The sequence below is a fragment of the Naegleria gruberi genome, assembly GCF_000004985.1.
Source record: "Naegleria gruberi genomic scaffold NAEGRscaffold_32, whole genome shotgun sequence".
Lineage (NCBI taxonomy): Eukaryota > Heterolobosea > Eutetramitea > Acrasida > Naegleriidae > Naegleria > Naegleria gruberi.
In genome coordinates this window covers 291,699-316,032 of record NW_003163295.1, presented here as the reverse complement: position 1 = coordinate 316,032, position 24,334 = coordinate 291,699, and the positions used below count along the sequence as shown (strand labels likewise).

Genomic DNA, 24,334 nt, shown 5'->3' with positions numbered 1-24,334 from the left:
TTGGGATCAAATTCCATCAATGCAAATAAGAGCTGAACGAATTCATCACTGTATTGGAATTGTTCATTCGAATGTTGACGGATAGAGTTGGTAATGAAGGAATAAACCTCAGAGAAATTGCCCTGATGTTGGAAATATAATTGAGCTATGGATTGAGACATGTCATGAGTGATGAGAATGAAAATGGTACATCCCAAACTAAAGATATCTGCATTAAAGCTATACTTGGTTCCAATTAAGGCCTGTGGAGACATGTAGTATGGAGTTCCAGCGAATGAAACACTTGACATCATGTTATTTTCCTTAGCCAATCCAAAATCACTGAGCACTGTCTTGATATTGTTTCCATCATAGCTGGATAGGAAAATATTGGAAGGTTTGATATCTCTGTGGAGCATGTTACGTTCCTCTTCCAAATATTTCAATCCTTCACATACTTGTTCAATAATTTGTTTCAGAATGCTCTCAGATAAGAGTTGCTTGCTTTTGATAAACTTGTCCAAATCTCCTTGAGAATAATATTGCATGACCAAGTAGAGTGACATGGTCGTTTCGTCCACCACAGCATCCTCCAAACAAACTAAATGCTCATTTCTAATCTTGAACATGTTGACCGCCTCTTTGAATTTGTCATTCATTTCAGAGAGGCCAGAAAGCTGAATCTTTTTAATGGCAACATATTGATATTCTCCAGATCTTCCAGTATAGGCTAGATTTTTAGCTCTAAATACAGCCCCGAATGCTCCTTGGCCAATCTTTTCCAAAATTTCATACTTCTTTCCAATAACAGAGTTTCCACTTGTTGAAGTCATGAGTGAGCTGGTTGGCTCTGAGGTAAATGAACTTCCACTGGTAGTATCGTATTGTTTCGAGGATGAAGGCTCTCTCACTGACTTGTAATCACTAATAAACAATGATGGACCAGAATCAGAGTTGGAGACTGGATTCAATTCTACATAACTCTTGGTGATTGGATTGGTTTCCTGGACAGAATCAGAAACATTGCTCTGACTATTTTTGCCTTTTTTCACACGACAACATATAATTACAATGATAATAATTACAATCACAATTATCAAAATGAGGAAGAATACTGAAATTGAAACGCCAATGGCTACCCTTGCCCCAACATCTAGTCCATTTCTATCTGTTGATGGGGTATTTGTGTTACTACCTGTAGTATTGAACAAGTCTGAGAATATTGTGAATGAAGTAAGGTGAGTGGAAGAACACTTGACAACAGTTTGACCATTTTCAGTGATAATCTCTGTTGTTAGACCATCATTGGCCCACTTGCTTGTCAACTCATTCAAGTAATAACATGAAATTCTCGATTGATAGTTTCTATATTGATTTGCCATTGTTGAATTAATTAGATCCATGTTGAAATATATTAATACTGGTGTCTGTAATCCAGTAACATTAACCACAGAGCTATCTTGTCTCTTCAAACTGATAGAGGCAATAACTGGGAGTGTAACATTATTTTCCACAATATACTTCTTGTATAAACTTGTTTCCAAATCGTATTGTGATTGAGATTTTACCAAATTGGCCACCTCAGATCCAAACAACACTCTAACCCAACTATTTTCCAAATTCACTTGATTTGAAGCAATTTCATCTGATGAGTAGAAGGTCTGAGATTGATATGAAAAATAATCACTCTTGAATGGAGAATTCTTGCTGGCGATATTAGTCAATCCATCAATGTTTTTCTTCAAAGTTGAAACAGCAGATGGATCAGTAGTTGTTTGATTTCCATTATCCACAAGTCTTGACATGTAATCTATCAAGAAATTATAATCAGTGCTGGAAAAGGATGATTTTCTTACATAACTTGTCATAAATGAGAGAATTTCCTTCAATTTGTCATTAAACTCTGAAAATCCTAGATAATTCGCCAAATTAGTTGATTCTCTAAATAATCCAAACAATAATTCAGTAGCCTCAGGATAAACATTAGGATGGAAAGTATCTCTAATGTTAAATGTTTCATTTATGGCATAACGAACAATTCCCTTCACAGTAACCATCTCAGAAGAAGATAATGTATTCCTCTTACAATAATCTGCAAGAATGTCCAACAAAATTGCAATATTATTGGCTGTTTGATAGTTTCTCACTTGCTTGGACTTGATGTAGAAATCTACTGTACTAATCAAATTAGTGTCGCTCCACATGGAAGCTTTATAGGTATCCTTAAACTCAAATACAGCTCCTGTGCTATCTGTCAATGTAAACAAGACAGTATTTGATTTACCTGTTGCTGATTTTGGTAATCTCGCAAAAATACGAGTGTACTTGGTATTGGATAAGGTCAAAATTGATTGTGATTGATCGTTCAATACTTGAATTTTCATTGATCTAAAGTCAAAATCTGCATAATTTTCACAATAAATACCAAAAAATGTCTCGTAGGCTATTGGGTTCGATTCAACTGTGGATACTTTACAAATACCCAATAGGTTTGGTTTTGATTGTGGAGAAATTTGGAAATCATTGTAATGTTTTGTATCTCCATTATAATTGACTCTAATCTTGTAAGAAGTTCCAGGATTTCCAACAGTAATTGAAACCGATATAATCGAATAGGTTTTGTAATTTTGAACTTGAATTGAATTTGGAGTATAATCATAGGTAATTGAATTTGAAGTATATTCATTAGTTCCTGTTGCAACAATCAATTGACATGAAATTAAAGAGGTCGTGAGATTAGGAATGTCGATAATGGATTGAAGTGTTAGCTTTTGTCCAGTTGTTTGTGCAATAGGGAAATAAACTGGTCTCATCATGGCAGGGAAAATTCCAATTCTCACAGTTGTTCTGAACGCACCAACGTATCCACCAGTTGGTTGAACCAAAGTTACTGTAACAGTCTTTTCTGAACCATCTGTTAGTGAAGATGCAGCATATGTCGTGCTACTCGTTTTAGTTTTAGCATTCCCATCAAAAATGTATTGTAAAGCATATAATGGACATCTTTCCAAATCAGTTGACTGTATACTAATTGTTAAATCCTGTGTTTTGTGATGAGTTTTATCACCTCCTGACAAGTAGTAACAATCTGACTTGTATGAAAATGAAGTATATATTGTTTTCGAATAACCTGATGATGAGGAGAATTTGTAATTATACCCAGATGCAAAGGTTGTTACATCCACAACATCTCTATTCTGTTTGATTAATAGATAATTATACAATGTTTTAGGAGTAGGTTGTTCAAATGTTGTTGTGTATGAGTCAATTGAGCTTTCATTCAGAAAAAATTGTGTATATCCTTGATTTCCAACCAAAGTAGTAGTTCCATACTCAATAACACCACCAGTAGTAACTGAGGTTTGGTCACTTGCTTTTGAAGTACTATATGTGAGTGCTTGGGTAGCAAGATTAAAAGTAACATCCGGTCTACCATTGTTAATATAATTATTTGAAAAGGGAATAGCCATCATTGGATGTGAAAATGTTGAATATTTGGGTAAATCAGCATTTGCGTGAGTGAGAGAGTAGGTAATTTTGGCAACATTACTTCCACAATCTACTACATTAATCAAGTACATGTACTGTAGCTTTGAAATTTGAAAACTACATTTCAATTGTGAAACGATGATAATCGCTATTTTCCTTCCAAAGGCATCGTAGTAAGTTTCTCCTTTGAAAATATCTTGAATTTCATAGCCATAGCCAAGCTCTGCCACAAGTTTTTTATCCGAATTAAAGTAACAACTCACTAGGGAAGAATAGGACGAAGGATTGTCAATGGTTGTGCTGGATAATTTACTAGTGAAGGCTGAACCAAGCACTTCTTGGCATGAATTTAAAAAGATTGTGCTGTTGTAGCTTGAAGAATCCGAACAGATGAGTTTGTTAGAATCTAATGTGAAGGAAACTTGTTGTTCACCCTGTACAGTTTCGAATAAGTTTTGAAGGGTCAATACTAACAGTGTTATCACCACGAGTGCTGTTTTTAACAATGACTGTAGTTGATGGGAAGTTTGTTTACCCCATCTTCTTTGCTTTTGAGTAACAATTCTCATTACTGGAGACTGGAATTTTTTTTCTTCAAGTTACTCTTTGTTTCTTGAATTTGTTGTCAATGTTGACGTGTGAAATTTGTCTTCTACCTTAGACATGTCAAGATCCATATTGTAGACATTGATGTTGAAAGGTGCTAAATGGTTTGTTTTGGAAAGTACAGAGATTATTTGTAATTAGAATAAAACTGACTTGGTTCAACAAACCTTCTCTCAACATCTTTGATAAACAATTCACAAATTGTTTATTTCTTGAACTTCTTCTTAGCTGGTCCTTTAGAAGAAGTACCCTTCTTCTTTTTATCATTGATATATTCAGCTGGAACCTTGAATTCACCATTATGAAGCATTGATTTGAATTTTTGTTCTGTTGTTTTATCATCAAAGAAAACAGTGACTCCCTTTTCCATATCAGAAATTGAAGTATTGACATCATTTCCAAGTTTTTCCTTCAAATGCAATTCCAAATATGCTCCAAACTTTCCATTGACTTTTTGACCTGGTTCCAAACCAAGTGAAACACCTTCAGTAACACGTGGTTTAACATCATACCAACGAGGATTGAAAATTTCCTTAACAGTATGTTTGGTAATCTTGAATTTTTCTCCATTAATCACAGTTCTATTATTCTTTTCAACTTGTCCACTTGCAGATGTTAAATATTTCAATGCAACTTCTTCAGTAGGGAATTGAATCAGAATCATTCTAGGTCCCATTCTAATAATTGCATTTTGTTCAGGGAAGCATTCCTTAATCTTCTCTTCATTAATTAAGGTATTATCAATTTCCAATTTCAAGACAAAAGTTTTAATTGCAGCCTTGATAGCCTTCTTTGATTTCTTATTCTTATTCTTCTTCTTATCAGTCTTCTTTGCTTCCTTTGTTTCTGATGATTCTTCAGAGCCATCTTCTTGTTTTCTCTTCACTCCTTGTTTCTTTTCCTTGTTTTGTTTGGCTGATGACTTTTTAATAGCAGGCTTTGGCTTTTCTGTTGTTGTTGTGGATGATGATTCTTCTGAATTTGTTGTTGGTGTGGTAGTGACAGATTCAGTAGCCTTCTTATCCTCGGATGGAGTTGTTGTTGAAGCAGCCTTCTTATTAGCCTTTGGCTTTTGTTGTTTAGCCTTCTTGTTGTTATTCTTCTTCTTATCAGCTGCTGGTGTTGTTGTTGTTGTAGCTGATGTTGCTTGTTCAGTTTTGGTTGTTGCTGGAGTTGTTGTTGATGGTGTGGCAACAGGTTCAGTAGCCTTTATCTTCTTTTCAGTACTTGTAGCAGCAGCAACAGGTGATGGTGTTGTTTTTGTTGTGGCTGATGAAGTACTAGTGGTAGTTGTAGCAGTGCTTTCCGATTTAATCTTGGCTCTCAGGGATGAGAGTTTATTCTTGATACTTTTGAAATCGCTCATATTGTTCTTCCTAATATTTTATTTGTCAAATTTTTTGATGAAGCCTTTGATGATGAAGATTTGTTGAATTTAATTTCAAAGCCTTCATGATAATGAATATGAGAAGAATTTAGAAAGTTGGCAAGAAGTAGTGAGTGAATTGTAATACTCTCTCAATTTCAAGTTTATTTAAAAAAAATGATAAAGAGAGTAAGAGAATTTGATGATCACCAATCTTACCATATTTCAAACATTAAAGACGACCAAACAAAACGGAAGAAACTCTCACAAGATCCTGATTCTATATTCTCTGATGATGTACTGGGTGAAATCTTATCCTTTCTCCCTCGAGATTTTACCTTTCTCGTGCTGAGTTGTTCATTGGTTTCAAAGCAGTGGTTGAAAATCATCACCTCCGAACGATCAACTCTTTCCCTTTCATGTAAAAGTAATTCAAAATTCCAAGTTGGAAGCCAATTCTTACCTAATATTACACGTCTCAAGCTGGAATACAATGTTGATGTTCCTTCTGATGTGGTATTTGATTGTAAAAAGTTGCAAGAGATGAATCGATTGACTCATCTCAATATTAGAAATAATAATGTTGGAGTGGAAGGAGCAAAGATCATTAGTGGAATTATGAAAAAATTGAAAAATCTTAAAATAGGTTGCAACAATATTGGTGTTGAAGGTGCTATATACATTGGTGAGATGAATCAATTGACTAAACTTGATATTAGTCAGAATGAAATTGGTGATGAGGGAGCTAAACAAGTCAGTCAATTGAAGCATTTAACATATCTTGACATTTCTGAGAATAATATTACTGCTTTGGGAACCAAATACATTGGTAAATTGACTCAATTAACTAACCTTAATATTGCCAGTAATTATATTGGGGATGAGGGATGTAAACACATTAACAAATTGATACAATTGACTAAACTCGATATAAGTGAGAATGAGATTAGTATTCAAGGACTCGAATATTTGAGTGATTTGGAACAATTACTGTCAGTTGATGTCAAAATTAAGGGGAATTGTTTATTTAGAGATTATAGTTTTTTATGAAGTGTTAATTGCAATTTGTAGAAGGTTTACAAAAGGGTATGAAATGGTACAAAATTGTGAATAATTTACCCTTTCGGTTTCTTTCGGAGAATTGATCCAACTTCTCATGAAAGTGCAGCAATCATGTCAGAACGAATTGATCATCCACTTGCTTTCTCATACTAAAAAAAATGTTTGCACTTGTTGCGTACACGCTATTAGCCATCTTGCTAACTGCACTGATCAGTTTATCCTTTCGTCTCTATCAAAACTATTCGAAAGTCAAAAACATTCCAGGATCATGGCAATTAATGAATTTTGTCAAGAGAGTTCCAATCATTGCCTCTCACTTCTTCCTTGGCTCTCATCATTCCATGTATCAACTCACCCAAGAGAAGGGAGATTCCAAAACCAAAACAGTTCGTGTCTCAATGCTCAAAACTAATCTCATCTCCATTTGTGATCGTGATCTTCTCAAAGAACTGCTCGTAGCCAAAGGACACAACTTTGTCAAGGAACCTGATATGTACGATCCATTCAACCTTTTTGGAGTTAATATTTTGTCTGCTTTGGATGCAAACTCTGAAACTTGGAAAAATCATCACAGAGTTGCAAATTCTGCATTTTCACCTAAAAATTTGGAATTTGTTGCTTTGGTTGCGAGTGAGAGTGTTGATTTGATGAGAAGAACGAAATGGGATAAGGAAATTAAGAGTGGAAGTGTTGGTGCTGGTGTGTTGATTGATTCGACTGCTGATTTTAGTGATATTACTTTGGGTGAGTTTATAGTTTCGAATTTAAATTTATAATGGAATTGTGTGATTAAATTAATGGAATGAACAGATGTTTTGGGAAAGGCAGCATTTATTTGGATTGGACTTTTCTATATTCGAAAGTGATAATCCAAATCCTGAAGGAAAAGTATTTAGAAAATCAATGGAAACTACTTTATCCAAAGGTTTGATTATTAGACGATTCCTGGGAAGTTCAATTTTTGCCAAAATGGCTAGAAAATACTTTAAAGTCAATGAAGCAGAGGAAATTGTTTCTTCTACTTTAGATCGAATCATTGAAGAACGTATCAAAGAATACGAAACTAATCTCCAAACTACAGACGAAACTGAATCTAATAAGAGAAGAGATTTATTGAGTATGTTAGTAGAGGCCAACGTTCTTCAAAATGGCTTACTTTCACGTTCTGAACTCAAAGCAGATTCATTTATCTTCGCGCTTGCAGGGTTTGTATTCGAATTTTAAAACTATTTGTCCTAATTTATTATAATAGACATGAGGTTCGTATTTATTGGACTTTCTATTATTCATCAATTCATATTATATACGAAACTATAGACGACAGCTTCAAGTTCTGCCTATGTTTGTTATGAGCTAGCAAAAAGACCTGAAATTCAAAAGAAAGCAAGAGAAGAAATTGATAGATTGATTGGAAATAGAGCTCCTACCTATGAAGATTACAATCAAATGCATTATTTGAATGCAATTGTGATGGAAGCTTTGAGATTGCATCCACCAGTTGTCAATGTTTTTAGAATTGCAAAGAAAACGACTACTATTGGAGAGTTTACTATTCCAAAGGGAAGTACAGTGATGATTAATATTTTCAGTACGAATAGAAATGAAAAATATTGGGAGAAACCTAATGAGTTTATTCCAGAAAGGTTTCCAATGAATGCTGAGGAACAATCAAAGATTCAACATGATTTTACATGGGTTCCATTCTCTATGGGAAATAGAAAGTGTGTAAGTATTCGAATTTTAAAACTATTTGTCCTAATTTATTGAAATAGATTGTAAGTTTAGTTTAGAATATTTTTATTGAAATTTAATAGGGTTATAAATTTGCAGAAATTGAAGCATTTTCAATCTTGTGTAGAATTTTACAATTCTACGAATTGGAACTATTGAATAATGAACAAGATCCATTGGATAAAGTTACAGACATTCCTGGAATTACTGTCAGACCTGGAAATTTGAAGATTTCACTCAAACCAAGAAGTGATCTCAAAGATAACGTTAAAGGTGACAAGATTAATCATTAGAATTTAAAATATAATTAAATAGCATGAAAATATTGAATAGTGGTAATTTTCAAATAAAATCATTAATAATTCAAGCGAACAAAAAGATAAGTTAACTACGGAGATCATTCTGAAAAATCAATTTAATAGAGCAATTCCTCAAATTCATTGGGTGTTAAGTAAAAATATTAGAAAGTTTTAATTGTCAAACCAGAACCACTAACTCTGTAAGAGTCTCCGGTTGATGAATCATATCCATAAGCTGTCAACTCAATAGTTGGAACGCTATTTGTATCATGAGTAATGATATGGTGGAAATGAGTTATTATTCCTAATTGTCTGAACATTGGATCTCCAAACAAGAGCTTGTCACCATAAAAATGTGCACCCAAGCTTCCATCTCCAACATAGATAATTCCCTTTTCTTCTTCCTTTCCTAATCCATTATAAATATTTCTTTCATAATAATAATCATTATCGGCTCCAGCTCTTGAATTTAAAGGATCAGCCTTAGTATCCATCACCTTACCAAATCTGAGAGGATAGGTTTGCTTGTAGGTGTGAACGTGATTCTCCAAGACTAGTGTAATGTTATACTTCAAGAAGAGGGCCTCCCATTGTTCTCTCATTGCTGCAGTCATTGGGCTCAATTCAGAAGAGGAGGCATAAATTCCCTCGTGAATCGTAACCATTCTGTTCTTGTACTTTGATGGATCTAAAGCATTGAAGTAATTGACAATGTATGAGACTTGTTGCTCTGGAGATTCGTGAACCCAAGAGTCCAACACCATTAGCAATGTGTGGGAAGAGAGATAGTGGACGTGTTGTAACTTTCTGGTATATTGAGGGTCAGAAACAATCAAATTAGAAGAATCTCCCTCCAATTCATGAGGGAAATATCTGATATAGAAGGCATCGTCAGATCTTGGTCTTTTGAAATTTCCAGCCTCATGATTACCAACGCAAGAGGCTAGAGGCAGAGTATAGGTGTGTGACACTGAGGAGGTGTGTTGAAGAGGAACGACCATATATTTGGCCCAATTTGAGAACCAACTCTCCCATCTCATATAACAGTAGGCACATCCATTATCGTATGCAACATCGCCACCCACCATAAAGAAATAGGGAGCTGTTGAAATGTTCTTTCCTGTTGGAGGAATCAGTTTAACTAAGGACAAGAAATTGGTTCCCCAAGCTAAATCACCTCCATTCAAGAAGGAAACAATTCTATCAGGAGAAGAGGCACTTGGTGCTGTTCTAAACTTGTATACATTGCTATCCTCAAAAGTGACACTAGTGGCAGTATAATCTTTTCCTGTAAATGCACTCTTGACATAGTAGGATGATGAAGACTGCAATCCTCTCAAATTAACATAACATTGCCATCTATCAATTTCAATGACAGTCATTTTGAAGCAATTTGCATTAGCCTTTAAGGCTGTCTTAGAATCGAATTGAAACTCGGCATTAGGGTCAAATGTTCCATAATAAACAAAAGAGCTGTTGAGCTGTTTTGCATCTATTTGAAAATTGACAATCATTTCCGATGAAATATCTGCTGAAATCGTCATGTAAGTAAAACAGATAGTGCCCGATTTACACCTAGTAGAATCACCAGCTCTAGTGGCCAGTGTACTGATTTCAATCGGATCGTAGGCAACACAAAAGTCTGCTGTTACACCATTGACAACCAAAAATATCAGAAAAGTAACAAAGAAGAAGATGAATACTATAAGTACACCTAATAAGGGATGTCTTCTAAATAGAGGATTGGCCAAAGATTTAACATATCCAAATGAAATATCCTTAACTAATCCACCGAAACGATGTTCAGAGTGATGATGATGAGATGAACTATCATTCGAAGGTGGAACAATTGCTGTTGTGCTCTGATTAATATTCATGGTTGATGTGGTTGATGTTGTCACATCTACATTTTTCAATTCTTGATCCTTAGTTACTTCCGATGTTTTGCTCTTTCCAAATCTTGTTGAAAAACTCCTCAGTACTTCATACGTAAATGTTCCTAAATCAAACAATACCCACTGAATCAACCACATTGTCATTGTAATTGCCATCAAGACTGCAGCTCCAGCAAAATGTATCTTTGAAAAGGCACTCGTTAACCAAATCACTAAGCAAATAAAAACGACCATCACAAAGGAAGGAGTAGCCCTCGCCACACCCTCAAGTAAAACATATTCATACCATGCTTTCTTCAGTGTTTCTCTAAAGGTATATTTATCAGTATTATTCTTCTTTTCTTCCTTATTTACACTAGCATCACCAGAGGAAGCCGATGAGGGTGGAGTCTCTATCGATGAGTTGTTTCTGTTTTTTTTCAATATTTTTCGCGCCCGAATTCCATACAGAATATTTACAGCCAATTGGCAAGGTAACACAAAGACGATAAAAATTCCCAATGATATCATGCCGAGAATGAAGCCTACCGAATAGAAGTGATCATCTACGTAGGTATAATGAAAGACATTACCATATAATTTAAAAGCACTGAATCGAACAAATTCCGTCAGCAATGTCTGTGAATCGGTATAGTTAAGCAGACCGATGGTATTGTTGTGATAGATGGTTGATGCTAATGTCTGACTCATTTCTTAATGAATTTTAATAGAAGTACAGATAAAGAAATTTGTTTTGTGTTGATGAACTATTAAGAAATGATGATGAAGATACCAAATCCAACACAATACAGTGTTCTATTTTTTAAATCTGTATGTGGTTCCAAATAGATGTGATGTTGGAGTTGAATAAATGGTAAAGAACCTCTCGCTCCTCTTGGAAACAACAAAATTACAACAGGAAGCGGAGTAGAAAAAGGGAATAGTACACCTGCACAACTAATTAGAGTGGAACTATGAAATGCAGAGCAAAATAATAACCACGACTCTGAGCAGAACACGAAGCTGATGATGTTATTATAACACAATGGGATTGTGATAGTGTTGTTGTTTTTTTGTGTTTTTCTTTAAGAATGTTGGATGGTTGACATGATGGAATGCACTGAAAGGAAAGAATCTAAAAAGACGTTTTGATTCGAGGTATTGATGTGGATGGAATACAGGTGAAAAGTTGGATGGTTTTTGTGCAATGCTCTCCAAAACTGAATTGTAAAGTATTATATTCGGGGAAGATGGCGACACCATTACAACAATGCTATTTGTTTACTGTTTTAAACAATTGGAAAGATTTACATTGATTCAGGGCTGGGTAGGGTGAAAGGAAAATTTCTCTGTACTCAATTATGATTTCCGTAAAATGTCGATTCAAGAATTTATTTACAAAATGTTAACTAACTCTCTAGTGGTGATCATCATCATGCACAACAAAATGTTGGTGAATCTTTCTTGTAAAATAGAACCAGACAATTGTTAAACAGAACAACATCCAAGAGAGAACAAACATGACAATGGCAAAGATGTGAGGAACCTTAATACCTATAATATCATAGAGTAATGGAGAAGGAATCATGACACCAATGGCTTGTCCCAATCCAAATCCAAAACAAATATCAAAGGCAGTAATTCTTCCCAAATAATGATTAGGCGTTAAATGTTCGATTGCTGACATTGAGTAAACCCACATGACACCTCCTGCTGAGCCAAGAATACAATTGGCAATAATGAACATTGAGGCATGATAGGTAAAGCACATTAATAAGAAACCCATAGAAATTGCAAAGAATGAAGCCAAAATTACAACACGAGTCCAGAATGCACTCCTCAATGATCTTCTAATTCTATTTCCAAAGAATAATTCGAAAAGCATTGGTGCTAAACCTGAACCAATACCAAACAAGCAGTAGGCAATAGTGTTGGTCATTTGAATACCTTGCTCACCATTGTTGAATAAGCTCAACATTGGAAGTTCCGATAATTTGACATTGATAAATTCAATACTGGCCCAAACTGATGATCCCAATAATTTCATAACAACAAAACTCAACAAGTAACCCTTTCCACTGAATAATAATTTGAATCCAGCAATTAATTCCTTCAGAGAGTGTTTCATCATTGGTATTGGTTTAGTTGGGAAGTCGGCTGGTTTCGGTGGATTCAAATCAGGGAACCACAACAACCAGATGGACAACATTAAGGCACCAATAAACAAGATGCCATTCAATACATAACAAGTAATCAATCCAAATGCAACTCTCACAGCTCCACCAATGGCACCACCTGTATACGAGCAAAACAACCATGTCAAACTATCCAATGCATTACATGCAACCAAATCATTGTGATCGACACAGAGTGGCATCATGCATCCTCTCGAAGCATCGTAAAATGCATTAATAAAGAAAATCATAGCAAGTATAGTATAGTAAAAACCAAAGAGTGCATTCGTATTGGTAATGAATGGACCAGCCACCAAAACGAAAGCCAAAATAGCTCTCAAAAAATTACACACAATCAAGACCTTTCGTCTATCGAAAATATCAGAAACTACACCAGCAAATGGAGTAGCAACACATGAAGGTAAAAAGATTGAAATAAAAACACCACTCGTAACAAATCCAACAGTTGTACGTTCTTCCACTTCATAAACAATACCAATTTCTGAAAAATAATTTCCCATTCCTGACAAGACACCTGCCATCCAAATAATTAAAAATCTCTTATTATGAAATAGAAGTGAAATGTATGGATTTCTTGCAAGTTTCGGTTTTGAACTTTCCTGATCCAATTGTGCATAGTTTCCAATAGTATGAGTATGTGCATCAAGTGGATGAGGTTCTATTGTACTGTCACTATGATGATCATCACTGTGTTGCTCATTTTCCATCGATAACGATGCTGGAATAGTTGAAGTATTGCCACTAGCAGCAACATCACTCAACTCTATTGAATTCCATCTTTCTCCACTACTAGATGATTCCACCCTATTATTTGCCAGTCCCTTCTTTGATGATACATAATAATCCGAAGCTGAATTATTGGCATTATTTGATGATGTATTCGAACCATTAGTGCTCTTGACAGCTACTGTTGGTGAAGTAGCAGAATTTGAACTGTTATTAGCCACTGCAGTAGTTGTGGGAGTAGTTGTAGCACTCATCTCTTTTTTTTTGGTGATTGTTAATAGGGCATATTTTAACGGATGCCAAATGTTTTGAAATCATTTTTAGTAATTTAGTTTGAGTTCTATAAAAAGACTTTAAGTTTGTTTTTTGGTGGAATCACCACATGTGCTGAGTGGTGATTTTCGCTACGAAAGGTGTTTTTAATAAATTTGGAAACTAATCATAAGATTCAATACTATTATCACAACTATTTATTTTGCAAAATTGAGAGGATTCAACGAGCTACAAATGGAACTCTTCTTGCCACCACTAGAAGTATTCTTACCACTTGGTTGACCACTCACATTTGAAAAGGGTAAACGTAGTGCAATAAAAGTGCAAATAAGGAAGAAGATGGTAAAGAAAAATCCAGCACCAAATCTAAATAAATTGTAAAACCATCCAATGATTGGAATTTTTTCAATTAAATCGCCCAAACTCCACATTTCTTCCAAATCAGTGATGAGAAAAGTGTCACCATCTCCATTGAAAACAAAATCATAAACCAGTACAGTTCTCAATGGAATTGTTCCTGTAATGTACTTGACTTGATTCAAATACATCCAACCATCAACAATAACCCTTCCACTTTCTTCATTCTCATTTACTTGAACTGATAATTGTAAAGTATCATAAGTAAAGAATATGGCACTATGAAAACCTTTCAATTGGGCCACAAATTGAGATTTTCCAGTGATGGTTTGCCAAGGATCTGTAAATGTAATATCCTCATGAATCAAAGGATAAACATGCTCATTCAAATCTTTGAATTTAACGTTCGTATCATAAAGTAAATGAGTCAGTTTTGAAAATCTATTTTCAAGTTCTGCAGTTGGAATTTTGGATTTAACTCCAACACCTTGACTTTGATCCAACAGTTTCTTATTATTATTCAATAATCTCGAGACATGGTGTCTTTGAGGTGTGGTGTGTCTAGTTGTACCGACGGATGGGGTTGGCATTTTCTTTTCGTTTTTTTCCTCTCTTTCTAATAGTTACCTATTGATTTTAAATTTGTATTGTTACAATAACTAACAAACACCAATTAGGGAAATATTTTAAATTCTAAAAATATAAACTTTCCATTGTTGGTGTTTAAAGATTAGTGGTAATTGGAAAATTCGAGGCTCATTTCAACTTTGGAAACAACTTGAAAGTGTTCAAAATTACTTTCCAAAACTATTTTCCAATTTTGTGTGATATTTCTGGTTCCAAATCTTTCATATGAACGGTATCAGATCAATAGATCTATGGTGAATCACCAATACGCAGAGATTTCACAAAATATTTTCCAAAGCTCTTATTATTTTCAAAAACACTTTCCGATATTCTTATTCAGATATTCTTGATCTACTAATTGTTGGGATTTATGTTCTGTTGCTGGAAATTATCATCAAGAGGGTGAATACACATCCTTCATTGATGTTGCACCATTTTTTTTTAAATATTTATTTATTTTCTTCATATTTGATTTTTATTGCAAGTTCAATTTGGAAAGCAAACAAGCAAGAATACTACTAAATAAAAGAATAATGAGATCTCGTTCCTCCTTCAAGAATAACACCTTTTAACATGTCAATAGTTTGGAATTATTCAGCAATCTATTCAGCAACAAAACATTCGCTCTTAGAAGTGGCAGAAGACTGGAAGAATGAGATTTGGATCGCTGTGAAAAAAATTGACCTGATCCTTCCATCACATTTTTAAACTATTGATCTACAGTAAATTAGTAAATTGATTGAAATGATATTATTTTTATACGATTCTCAATACTATATGAGTTTACAACAAATCCTCAAACAACACAATCCCAAAATGTTTCTTTTTTCATTTCAAGATCATCTACACTAAGGGACATGCAAATCTACAATCAATATATCTTTCCCTTGGAATAGGCGAAACTCTAAACAATGTTTCTCCTCAATCCAATCCACTCCCTTGAAAAATCTGGAAAAATATTTCCAACCCGACAACAAAACCTTGGAAGTTTTCGTAGATTTTTCCAAACCAAAAAAACCTTCCGCATCTCTTTGCGTCTTCCCATGAAATTTCTCCAGCTTGAAATAAAAAGTAAAAAAAGAACAACACACGTTCTAGAACAATATAGTTGAACAACACTCGAGGAGACTTGTTTAACAATCATTGATTGCTTGTGGTGGTTGTGCGCATTGTCAATTAGATTAAAGTGTCGTCTGATAACACTCCGAAACTATTTTGGAGAATATCTAATACATTACTGTACAATAATAACATCATCATGTCTTTAGGCTCCTTGGAAGTAATTCAACAAGAAGAAACAACAACACTGACATCTCACCTTTTAGGAGAGAATGCTCACTTGTTGATCGATTATTCTTGTCCTCATCAGGATTACTCTTCTGTACAAACGTCATACTTTGAAAATCTTTCGGATTTGCCACACGAAGTCTTGGCACTTATATGTAAATACCTTGTGGAGGATAAATTTAGTAGCTCGATGGCTTCTGTTATTATTCCTCTGCTTCATGTAAATAAGACACTCAGAGAAAAGATTTACTTCAATTGGTTTATTTGGTATGATAAAATTGCTGATCTTCATCATTTTGTCAAGTCATTCATGCCAGATAATTATAGTACTACTTGCTTTGCAGTGTTGTGTGATGAAAAGTTTAGAAATATAGATTTAGTGGTGAAAAGATATGATGGAAATTCATCTTTTTACTTCTCGAGTGAATCAGAGTTGACTAATCAATTCGTTTCATTTATTGAAACTCTTTGTGATGTCAGCATGATTCAAAACCTAGTAATTCCAATTCCTCTTCTTTCCAACAATACAAATCTTCAAGGTAGAATGTTAACATGGGCTAATCATTTCCCAAAAGTTAATAATGTTACTTTTCTGACAGCTAGAGAAAGTGTTGAGAATGCTTCACCAAAAGACTTGACCAACTATATAGAAGATATGAATTACTATGGAAAACCAACTACAGACCAAATATTTAATCGTTTCGAAACGTTACGAGATTTGAAAATTAGCAGTACTGTCTTTGCATTTGAGAATTTCATTCAAACTCACTCTTCAGAGATTGAACACTTGTCAGCACTCTCCTCACTCGTTCAATCAAAGAAGGAGGATCTAGGTAAAATATCTCAGATACTTTCTACGAGCCAACAACTGAGAGGAATTGAACTGGAAGGAGGTTTAGATATTTCTTCACCAATCATTTACAACAATATTCAAACCCTTTCCAATAGATTGACTAGACTAAATCTAGAAATCAGTATTCAAACTTTAATGAGTGATACATGGAAAACTCTTTGTTCCTCACTAACTTGCCTGAAAAAACTAACATTGTACATTTACTCTGGTGAGGAAGATAATGAAGCCAATACACTTACCTTTTCTCCATCTCAAGTTCCTCTCCCAAGAAGTCTCAGACATTTGGGTTTGAATAACTTTGTTGATGTGCCAGTTCATGCCATTCTTGATGGTTCCTTCCTACCGTTCCTTACTTATTTCCATGTTTACAAGTTGCAACTCTCCATTACTTCTAACCAAAAGCCATTTCCAATTCTCGAAACATTTGAATACTTCCCAGAGAAGAGAGATAATAATGAGAGCGATCTAATTGATTTCTGGATGGAAAAGCATTCGAGTCTGTTAAACTTTTCCTACTCATATGATTGGGATGATAATGAAAAATCTTCAAGCAAGCTTATCATCAAGAATCATCCATCAATGAAGAAGCTGAAAATTGCATGCAGTAAGACTGATATTCAAATTGATAGAGCTCCACAACATACAACCATTATTGGAATTCCAAACTCTCTAGTCTTGAAGGGAAATTATGTAAAGAAACTAACATTTAGCTATCCTAATGAAGGTAAAATACCCCACGAGTTGAGAACCTACCACATTGACTTGGAAAAGGTTGACCTTCTTGTTGTCAAGATGGAATCCAAAGTTGCCGTCTCTACCGTTAGTTTCAATGCAACAATTGGTAAATTAGACCAAATGCATGTTTACTTTAATTTGAACTTGGCCCATGTTCCAGAGCACGATATTTCTCCATACATACCAAGAAATGCCTCAGAACTTTCACTCCAACAAATCAAGCTATTCTTCCAAGATCAGATTCCACCAAGTGTTGTCGATGGTTTATCAGAGAGCATTCATCGATTCCATAGAGTGGATGCCCTCTCTGTTAACTTTGAATGGTTGAAAACTGGACTCAAAGGGTACACAACCAATGTTGAGGACTTGAGTGTCTTCAACTTTTTCAATGTTAAAACCTATGTTGCTCGAGATATAAACAATAACAGAAGTATCTCAAATCAGTATCTCAGGGAAATGAGGGTAGAAACAGATGAATTGGGAGGTCTGACTGCTATCAATAATTGCACTTCCCTAAAACAAGTGCATTGCACCAGTGCAAACAAGTATACACCACAGCCATCCACTGAAAAGAGGATAATACTGGATAGCAAGACAAGTCGCTCCATAGAGGACATTAAAATGTCTTTTGCCATTCCAGCATTGCATGATGGTTTCAATTTACAAAACTTGAAAAATCTGCAACTTACTGATTCAATTTTCACTAATTTAGCCTTGAATTTGCATTCTTTGCCATCACTTAAAAAACTAGAACTCTCCAAGATAAGAGACACTTTGAGATTGGAATTAGGAGATGAAACACATCATGCCATTCAACATATTTATATTGATTCAGTTCATACAGTTGCAGTGGATTTCAATATTGTAGCCCCTAACTTACGAAGCTTGACATTTACTAGAATTAATAACTGCACCGAATCATCACGTTTGAGCATCAAACATGCTCCTAAATTGATCAGAAAGATTATTCATCTACCAAACTTGGTAGAATAAACTGTGGGTTAATTTCATTCTAAACATTATTTACAGAACTCAACATAAGTTCCAAGACTTGACCTTTCAGTTTTCAATGGATACAACCAACTTTCCAGTACGGGTAGAAGAAGTGAAAAGCAGACACCTCGTAAGGAGTTCAAGGTGGTGTTTTGATATTAGAACATTCGAAATAAAAACAAACTTCGACAGACAAAGTGAAATTGTGAAATTAAAAAATGAAATCAACACACAGTTGCCAAATATTACTTTTTCTAGTACTCTGTTTATTGCTCTTCACTGTTAACGCTCAACAATTTGATGAAAGTTTTCCACTCAATTCGTCCAATTTATTATTCTCAACAGAATCACTTGCTGCAATTGGGATGAAGTTTATTGGAGATGGAATTGGTGGCTCCTTGGTTATGCATCAATACAGTGATGAAGAAATGAATAGTTTCAAAAAGTATCCGATTGTAAATGTTTCGTCTGCAGATGAGTTGACTTTATTTGGGGTTTATTCATTGAATTTGACTAATGCATGGTATGGAGAGGATGATACGTTCTTCTTGTACCTGTCCTACTTTATGGGTGTCTTTAATGCAGTTCCTGATTATTTGAATTTATTATTGTTAGATAATTCGAATAGTTTCGTACCAATGCCGAACGAAATTAGAGAAAGAATATTCGTCAAGACAGTAAACGCAACATTTAGAGATTATCAAAATACCCTCCAAAATAACATTCTCTACATGGGAACTTTCGGCAAGTTTATTACTCAAAAATCAGAAATGAACACCTATGTCAACATTTCATATCCTCAAGTGGTCAACTATGAAATGGACACTTCTTTGAATCAAACACTTGATGTGTATTATTACAATTTTTATGGATCCATTCCAATAGGAAATCCATTAAGATACAAGATGGTTGCTGTCACTGATCAAATTAATTATCCTAATCCTTCCTATATTTCACTTTACAAGTTCAATGTAATTGGATCAGAGAATCAAAAATTAGATTATAATGGATATGGTTTGAGAAATTATGTATTCTACTTTGATGCAGACAAGTTATTAGATTATTATTCGAAACAATTTAATGAAACTTTGCAAATTGAAACTCTTGCTTGTGGTTACCAAAAGGAGAGAACTAATAGTTATGTAGATAATGGTCGATCCAAAGTCAATCTCAAGGAAGGAACACTCACATGTGATGATACTATTGGAAATGATGTAAAATCTGTCACCATTATGGTCAAGACCATTAAGACAATCAGTTCATCAACACCACACCAAAGTTCTGGAAAGATTCCTGTTGATGAGAGTACAATTATAGTTGCAGTGACTGCATCTGCTTTTGGAGCATTGTTGATAGTGGTTGGAATTATTACTATTGTTGCAATGATTTGTTGTTTGAGAAGAAACAAAAAGTACAGTGAAATTCAATAAATTCATCATCTACTGTTCAAATCAAGTGGTGGTAATAAACTTTCCTTTTGTGAAATAATATCATTGCGAAATACCATTTATTAGATTTCACAATCATATTATTTCACATTATGTGAAAAATTCCTCAAATCGATTTCAGAACTGCAAGCAATTCCACAAATGCATACAACAACCCATTATTAATAATATATGCAATCCAAACACAAATTAATACAAAAATTATATTTTACAAATTCCGAGTGTACAAAATTAATCTTGCAAAAGCTTGAGGAAAGATGGTAACAAGGCCTTAGCACCACCATTAACAATGAAATTCTTCAACAAACCCTTCTTTTCATAGAAAGACAACAATGGTGAAGTTAATTTTTCATATTCAGCCAATCTCTTGACAATAACTTCTTCCTTATCGTCATCTCTTTGAATCAAAGAGTCCTTAGCACCACATGTATCACAGACACCTTCAACCTTTGGAACGAGTGGTGGCATATCGAGACCATCTCTCTTGATGTGAGCATAATTGTATCCAGTACCACACTTAGAACAAATTCTTCTATTAACAGTCTTGGCAATGATAATATCTTCATCTTGATGCAAGTTAATAACGAGATCAAGTTTGATCTTGTCACTGATGGCATCAAGAGCAACAGCTTGATTGAGAGTACGAGGGAAACCATCCAAGAAGAAACCTCTTCCGGCATTGGCTTGACGAATCTTTGAAATTCTATCAACCAACAATTCCATAACTAATTCATCAGGAACCAATTCACCCTTTGATGTATATTCCTTGACCTTCTTACCAAATTCACTACCAGCCTTGATTTCTTCTCTGATAATATCACCAGCAGCAATATGAGGAATACCAAGCTTTTCAGCAGCTCTTGATGCATAAGTACCCTTTCCGGCACCTGGTCTACCAACTAACAAGACACCTTTAGTAAAAACTGGCAAATCAGAACTAGTTGTAGAAGAAGCAGCTGCTTGACGTAAAAATCTAGTAGATTTGAACAATCTAGAAGCAACAACACCAGATTGAACAATTTGGTTAGTGGCAGTGAGTGTCGATGAAGAAACGATTTTGTTCATTTTTTCAGATTTTGTTTTTCTTTTCGATTTGATGGTGAATTATCATTACTTTTATCACACTTGAAACTCGTCATCAGAGAGCTCTCTTTGTATGCAAGCATCAATCTGATCAAGCCCTAGATATTATCAGCAATAAGCGCTTAAGAACAACAGCAACGGAATGAAAATTTACAGTAGTGAGGAAGGTTGTTGTGGCTTTTCGCTTTGCTTTACAAAGTCCTTTTTGGAAATATTTGCAATAGGACTGAATTTGGTAGTTGAAGGGTTTGGTTGATAATAATGAGGAAAAAATGGATTGATATTGTAAGGTAAGGTAGAATTGCCTCATATTTTGAAAGATCAAGTTGATCATGAGGAATGAAAAGGCGAAATTATTAATATCAAAATGATAAGGGTTTTGACAGAGGGAATATGATCGGAATTGTATACATTTTTGATCAGGATCAATTTATTAATTTAATACAATGAATATTAAATTTACTTGCTAATTTATTGTTAATATTAAATTATAATAAACATTCCATTATTAATAAAATCTCATCAAATTACATCAAATAGAACAAATTTTCATAATTGACCAAAACAACAAGCCTAATATTTCCAAATAAGAAACCATCTAAAAGTGTTCTCAAAACTCTAAGCAAAAAAAATGTCTCAACAACAAGTAGTAATTCCACGTCATTTGACTTCCATTCATTTGTATGAAATGATTCAACCGGAAGTCTTGCATCGATTCTCATCACTTCAAAACTCTATCAATATCTTATCCGATTGTATGAATAATGTGTACGGAGAGGAATTTTCAAAGCTTGTCTATGATTGTGTTTATTATTATGAACAAGCCTTGGTTGAGGAACAATTAAAACTTTATCAAATTGTAAAGGAAAAATTAGTTCAATTTAAGGATAATATTGAAGAAGATCAGTGGGCAATTGAACACTCGGTTTGTATTGGTGATGATGAAGACAAATCAACAAGTGCAACTACTTTGGATAGAGTTAAACATTTTGAAAAACTCTTGCAAAAGTTGGAAGAATTACGTGAAAAATATGAAACTAAATTACCTTCAATTGGTGATAAGACCAGATTGATTGATGTTCTCGATGATTTGCACAGAGTATTACTCTCAGCAGAAAATTACAAATCTCAATTACTGAGTCTTTTGGAGCAAGGTAATGAAGAAAGAGAGGAGATTGAAAATGTGATTAGTCACCATCCTCACGCTCATTTAAAGTACAATTCCTTTAAAACAGATATTGGGCAAATTAGTGAAAAGGAAGAAATGATTTCTCTTTTGAAAAATTATGTAAATACTCAAACCAAGGAAAGATTGGAACAATGGCAAAGAGAAGGTGCACTCTCTGTGGAAAGCTTTATAGAACATCAAAATCTCTCTCCAAATCATAGTCTTCACGTTGACACAACACCTTACAATGCAGTTTTAAAACAATACTATTTACTCTTCTCTGAATTATATAGACATGTTCTGGATATCAATAGATGTGTCACACTCTATGCCATCACGGTCTCAAATTCTGAAAAGACAAAAATTGTATACATTGGCAACACTACTGACATTAAGAGAAACTTTAAACAATTTGTAACAAAGAGTTCTGAAGAACAAGTGGAAAAATCTGCAATCATTCCTCTGCTGAAGGTAGCAACTGAACTGCTCCATCCAAAGTTCGAGGGTATGACCAAGAAGATACATTTATTTACTCTTGATGAGAAGGACCATGTTCCTCTCGAACTCGATTCAGATTTTCATCACATTCTTGAGGTTTCAACCAAGGAACTTATTCAGGTCTTTAGTCCAGAGTTAAACGTGGCAATATGTGAAAAGTCTGATCTACCAAATCTGGTCCTTGATGTTACTCCATTTAGCAAACTTAACAAACATCTCCAATAAACTCATTTTGTCTAATTTCACAACTTACCTCAATATTTACTAAATGGGCGATGGAATATATTTGGAAAAGTGGCAAACGTTTCAAGTGAAATTTAGAATTCAACTATTTAGGATCTTTCTTAATTAGTAGCAATTTACAGTGTTTTTATTAGTACATAAGCAGATTAGATGAAACCGTTCAACAATTCAGCAAAATCTTCACAACTGGCAAAACCAGTCATTTCAACTGGAAAACTTTGATTATTGTTATCTGGGCAGTCTCCATAGTCTAGTATTTGAAATATATCTTCGGATGATGATATCGATGGCATTGAGCTATTTGAATTCATTGTTGGCATACTTTCCTGAGATGGCACTATCATTTGTAGTTGACTCGATCCTTTAAGTAAGTTAATTGTCTCTTGCAATCTCTGCAACAATTTGATTTGCAATTCTAAACCTTCTAGTGTCATTTGATTACTATTGCAAGTTGGATTGGAAGCATTATTATTTTGAAGCAAACCCATTAATTGGAGAACCAATCCATCATTCAATTGAGGTGACACTTGTTGGTTGCCTGTTTCTGTATTAGAGGTTGGTGTTTGTTGTTCATTATTTACACAAGTAGTGGAAGTGGTAATTTGCATGGTGGTTGAGGAGTTGTTAGATGAAATGGTAGTGGCATTGATATTATTGGTTGGAGAGGTATGAATGGCAACTTTGTCTTCTATTGTTTGAGCAGCTGCTGGTTGAGTACTTGTTGTTTTGGATGACTTTCTCTTCTTTTTTTTCATTTCTTCTGAGCCGTCATCATTCGAAAGACTTTCGTCTGGATGTGGATGGTCCTCGGCAGCTGTTTGTCTCTTCTTTCTCTTCTTCTTTTCTAAGGTATTGTTATCCTGAGATGCTTTGTTAGGCTTGTTCACTTCGAGAACAAAGTAATTTTCTTTGAAATGTTCACAGGATCTCAACTGCTTTCGCAATTGTGTATATCTGCTTGAAATCTTCTTATCTGATTGACAATTAAATGTTGTTATTTCATCTGAAGACAAATGATGATCATCATAGTCAGAGTGTTGAATAATAGGATGTTGTGCAGTTGGCATTTGGTTAACCGTATATTGTGAATATGCTAAAAGAGAATATGCTAATATTTGAAAGCAGTAGAGGTCGATGCTTTGTATTGGTAGATTGGCTATGAATTAATTCTAGATAATAATGCGCAAGGTAGAGAGAGGAGGCTAATTCTTCTCTTTTTCAGCAAGGCAATTTGCTTTTAATGTGTTGATTGATTTTTTTGTGTTGAGCGCTGCTTGGAAATTATCGAAGTGAATTTAAAGCCTTTCACGAGAGAAATTAATTGCTGTTGGTCAGCACAGTGAAAAATACAAGCAACAACGATGGGTTAAAAATTGCCAAAAGTGGCGAGATAGCAAATTTGAGATGATCTCATTCAACGAGATTTTTAGCTTTTTAATGAT

General features: G+C 34.5%; 12 protein-coding genes across 12 annotated transcripts in view; 6 read left to right on the top strand and 6 right to left on the bottom strand.

The window, feature by feature from the left end:
- The window catches only part of NAEGRDRAFT_50109 (uncharacterized protein), a gene marked incomplete at both ends in the record, with an annotated part of 6,953 nt that extends 1,513 nt beyond the window's left edge, over positions 1 to 5,440 (bottom strand). The window contains 2 exons of the mRNA XM_002675692.1: positions 226 to 3,730; positions 4,324 to 5,440. Coding sequence (XP_002675738.1) covers positions 226 to 3,730; positions 4,324 to 5,440 — 4,622 coding nt within the window. The remainder of the gene's footprint in view (positions 1 to 225; positions 3,731 to 4,323) is intronic.
- Positions 5,441 to 5,983: 543 nt separating this feature from the next.
- On the top strand, positions 5,984 to 6,490 carry NAEGRDRAFT_69124 (uncharacterized protein; the record flags this gene model as incomplete). The annotated part of the gene is made up of 1 exon (XM_002675770.1): positions 5,984 to 6,490. The coding sequence occupies one exon, from the start codon at positions 5,984 to 5,986 to the stop codon at positions 6,488 to 6,490; it is 507 nt and encodes a 168-aa protein (XP_002675816.1).
- Positions 6,491 to 6,660: 170 nt separating this feature from the next.
- NAEGRDRAFT_69123 (uncharacterized protein) lies at positions 6,661 to 7,278 on the top strand (the record flags this gene model as incomplete). The annotated part of the gene is made up of 1 exon (XM_002675769.1): positions 6,661 to 7,278. The coding sequence occupies one exon, from the start codon at positions 6,661 to 6,663 to the stop codon at positions 7,276 to 7,278; it is 618 nt and encodes a 205-aa protein (XP_002675815.1).
- Positions 7,279 to 7,471: 193 nt separating this feature from the next.
- On the top strand, positions 7,472 to 8,526 carry NAEGRDRAFT_69122 (uncharacterized protein; the record flags this gene model as incomplete). The annotated part of the gene is made up of 5 exons (XM_002675768.1): positions 7,472 to 7,707; positions 7,755 to 7,761; positions 7,820 to 8,227; positions 8,275 to 8,277; positions 8,317 to 8,526. The coding sequence occupies 5 exons, from the start codon at positions 7,472 to 7,474 to the stop codon at positions 8,524 to 8,526; spliced, it is 864 nt and encodes a 287-aa protein (XP_002675814.1).
- Positions 8,527 to 8,633: 107 nt separating this feature from the next.
- Positions 8,634 to 11,464, bottom strand: NAEGRDRAFT_58412 (uncharacterized protein). The gene has a single exon (XM_002675691.1). The coding sequence runs from the start codon at positions 11,115 to 11,117 to the stop codon at positions 8,694 to 8,696; it is 2,424 nt and encodes an 807-aa protein (XP_002675737.1). The 5' UTR covers positions 11,118 to 11,464; the 3' UTR covers positions 8,634 to 8,693.
- Positions 11,465 to 11,823: 359 nt separating this feature from the next.
- NAEGRDRAFT_69120 (DUF894 domain-containing protein) lies at positions 11,824 to 13,581 on the bottom strand (the record flags this gene model as incomplete). The annotated part of the gene is made up of 1 exon (XM_002675690.1): positions 11,824 to 13,581. The coding sequence occupies one exon, from the start codon at positions 13,579 to 13,581 to the stop codon at positions 11,824 to 11,826; it is 1,758 nt and encodes a 585-aa protein (XP_002675736.1).
- A 216-nt stretch (positions 13,582 to 13,797) lies between these two features.
- On the bottom strand, positions 13,798 to 14,547 carry NAEGRDRAFT_69119 (uncharacterized protein; the record flags this gene model as incomplete). Its single annotated transcript, XM_002675689.1, has 1 exon — positions 13,798 to 14,547. The coding sequence occupies one exon, from the start codon at positions 14,545 to 14,547 to the stop codon at positions 13,798 to 13,800; it is 750 nt and encodes a 249-aa protein (XP_002675735.1).
- Positions 14,548 to 15,670: 1,123 nt separating this feature from the next.
- Positions 15,671 to 18,642, top strand: NAEGRDRAFT_80212 (uncharacterized protein). Its single transcript, XM_002675767.1, has one exon. The coding sequence runs from the start codon at positions 15,843 to 15,845 to the stop codon at positions 18,450 to 18,452; it is 2,610 nt and encodes an 869-aa protein (XP_002675813.1). The 5' UTR covers positions 15,671 to 15,842; the 3' UTR covers positions 18,453 to 18,642.
- Positions 18,643 to 18,817: 175 nt separating this feature from the next.
- On the top strand, positions 18,818 to 19,882 carry NAEGRDRAFT_50104 (uncharacterized protein; the record flags this gene model as incomplete). The annotated part of the gene is made up of 1 exon (XM_002675766.1): positions 18,818 to 19,882. One exon carries the CDS (start codon positions 18,818 to 18,820, stop codon positions 19,880 to 19,882), a length of 1,065 nt encoding a protein of 354 aa, XP_002675812.1.
- Positions 19,883 to 20,088: 206 nt separating this feature from the next.
- NAEGRDRAFT_58410 (adenylate kinase domain-containing protein) lies at positions 20,089 to 20,965 on the bottom strand (the record flags this gene model as incomplete). Its single annotated transcript, XM_002675688.1, has 1 exon — positions 20,089 to 20,965. The coding sequence occupies one exon, from the start codon at positions 20,963 to 20,965 to the stop codon at positions 20,132 to 20,134; it is 834 nt and encodes a 277-aa protein (XP_002675734.1). The 3' UTR covers positions 20,089 to 20,131.
- Positions 20,966 to 21,614: 649 nt separating this feature from the next.
- NAEGRDRAFT_50102 (uncharacterized protein) lies at positions 21,615 to 22,874 on the top strand (the record flags this gene model as incomplete). Its single annotated transcript, XM_002675765.1, has 1 exon — positions 21,615 to 22,874. One exon carries the CDS (start codon positions 21,615 to 21,617, stop codon positions 22,872 to 22,874), a length of 1,260 nt encoding a protein of 419 aa, XP_002675811.1.
- Positions 22,875 to 23,038: 164 nt separating this feature from the next.
- NAEGRDRAFT_69114 (uncharacterized protein) lies at positions 23,039 to 23,959 on the bottom strand (the record flags this gene model as incomplete). Its single annotated transcript, XM_002675687.1, has 1 exon — positions 23,039 to 23,959. One exon carries the CDS (start codon positions 23,957 to 23,959, stop codon positions 23,039 to 23,041), a length of 921 nt encoding a protein of 306 aa, XP_002675733.1.
- Positions 23,960 to 24,334: the final 375 nt, after the last annotated feature.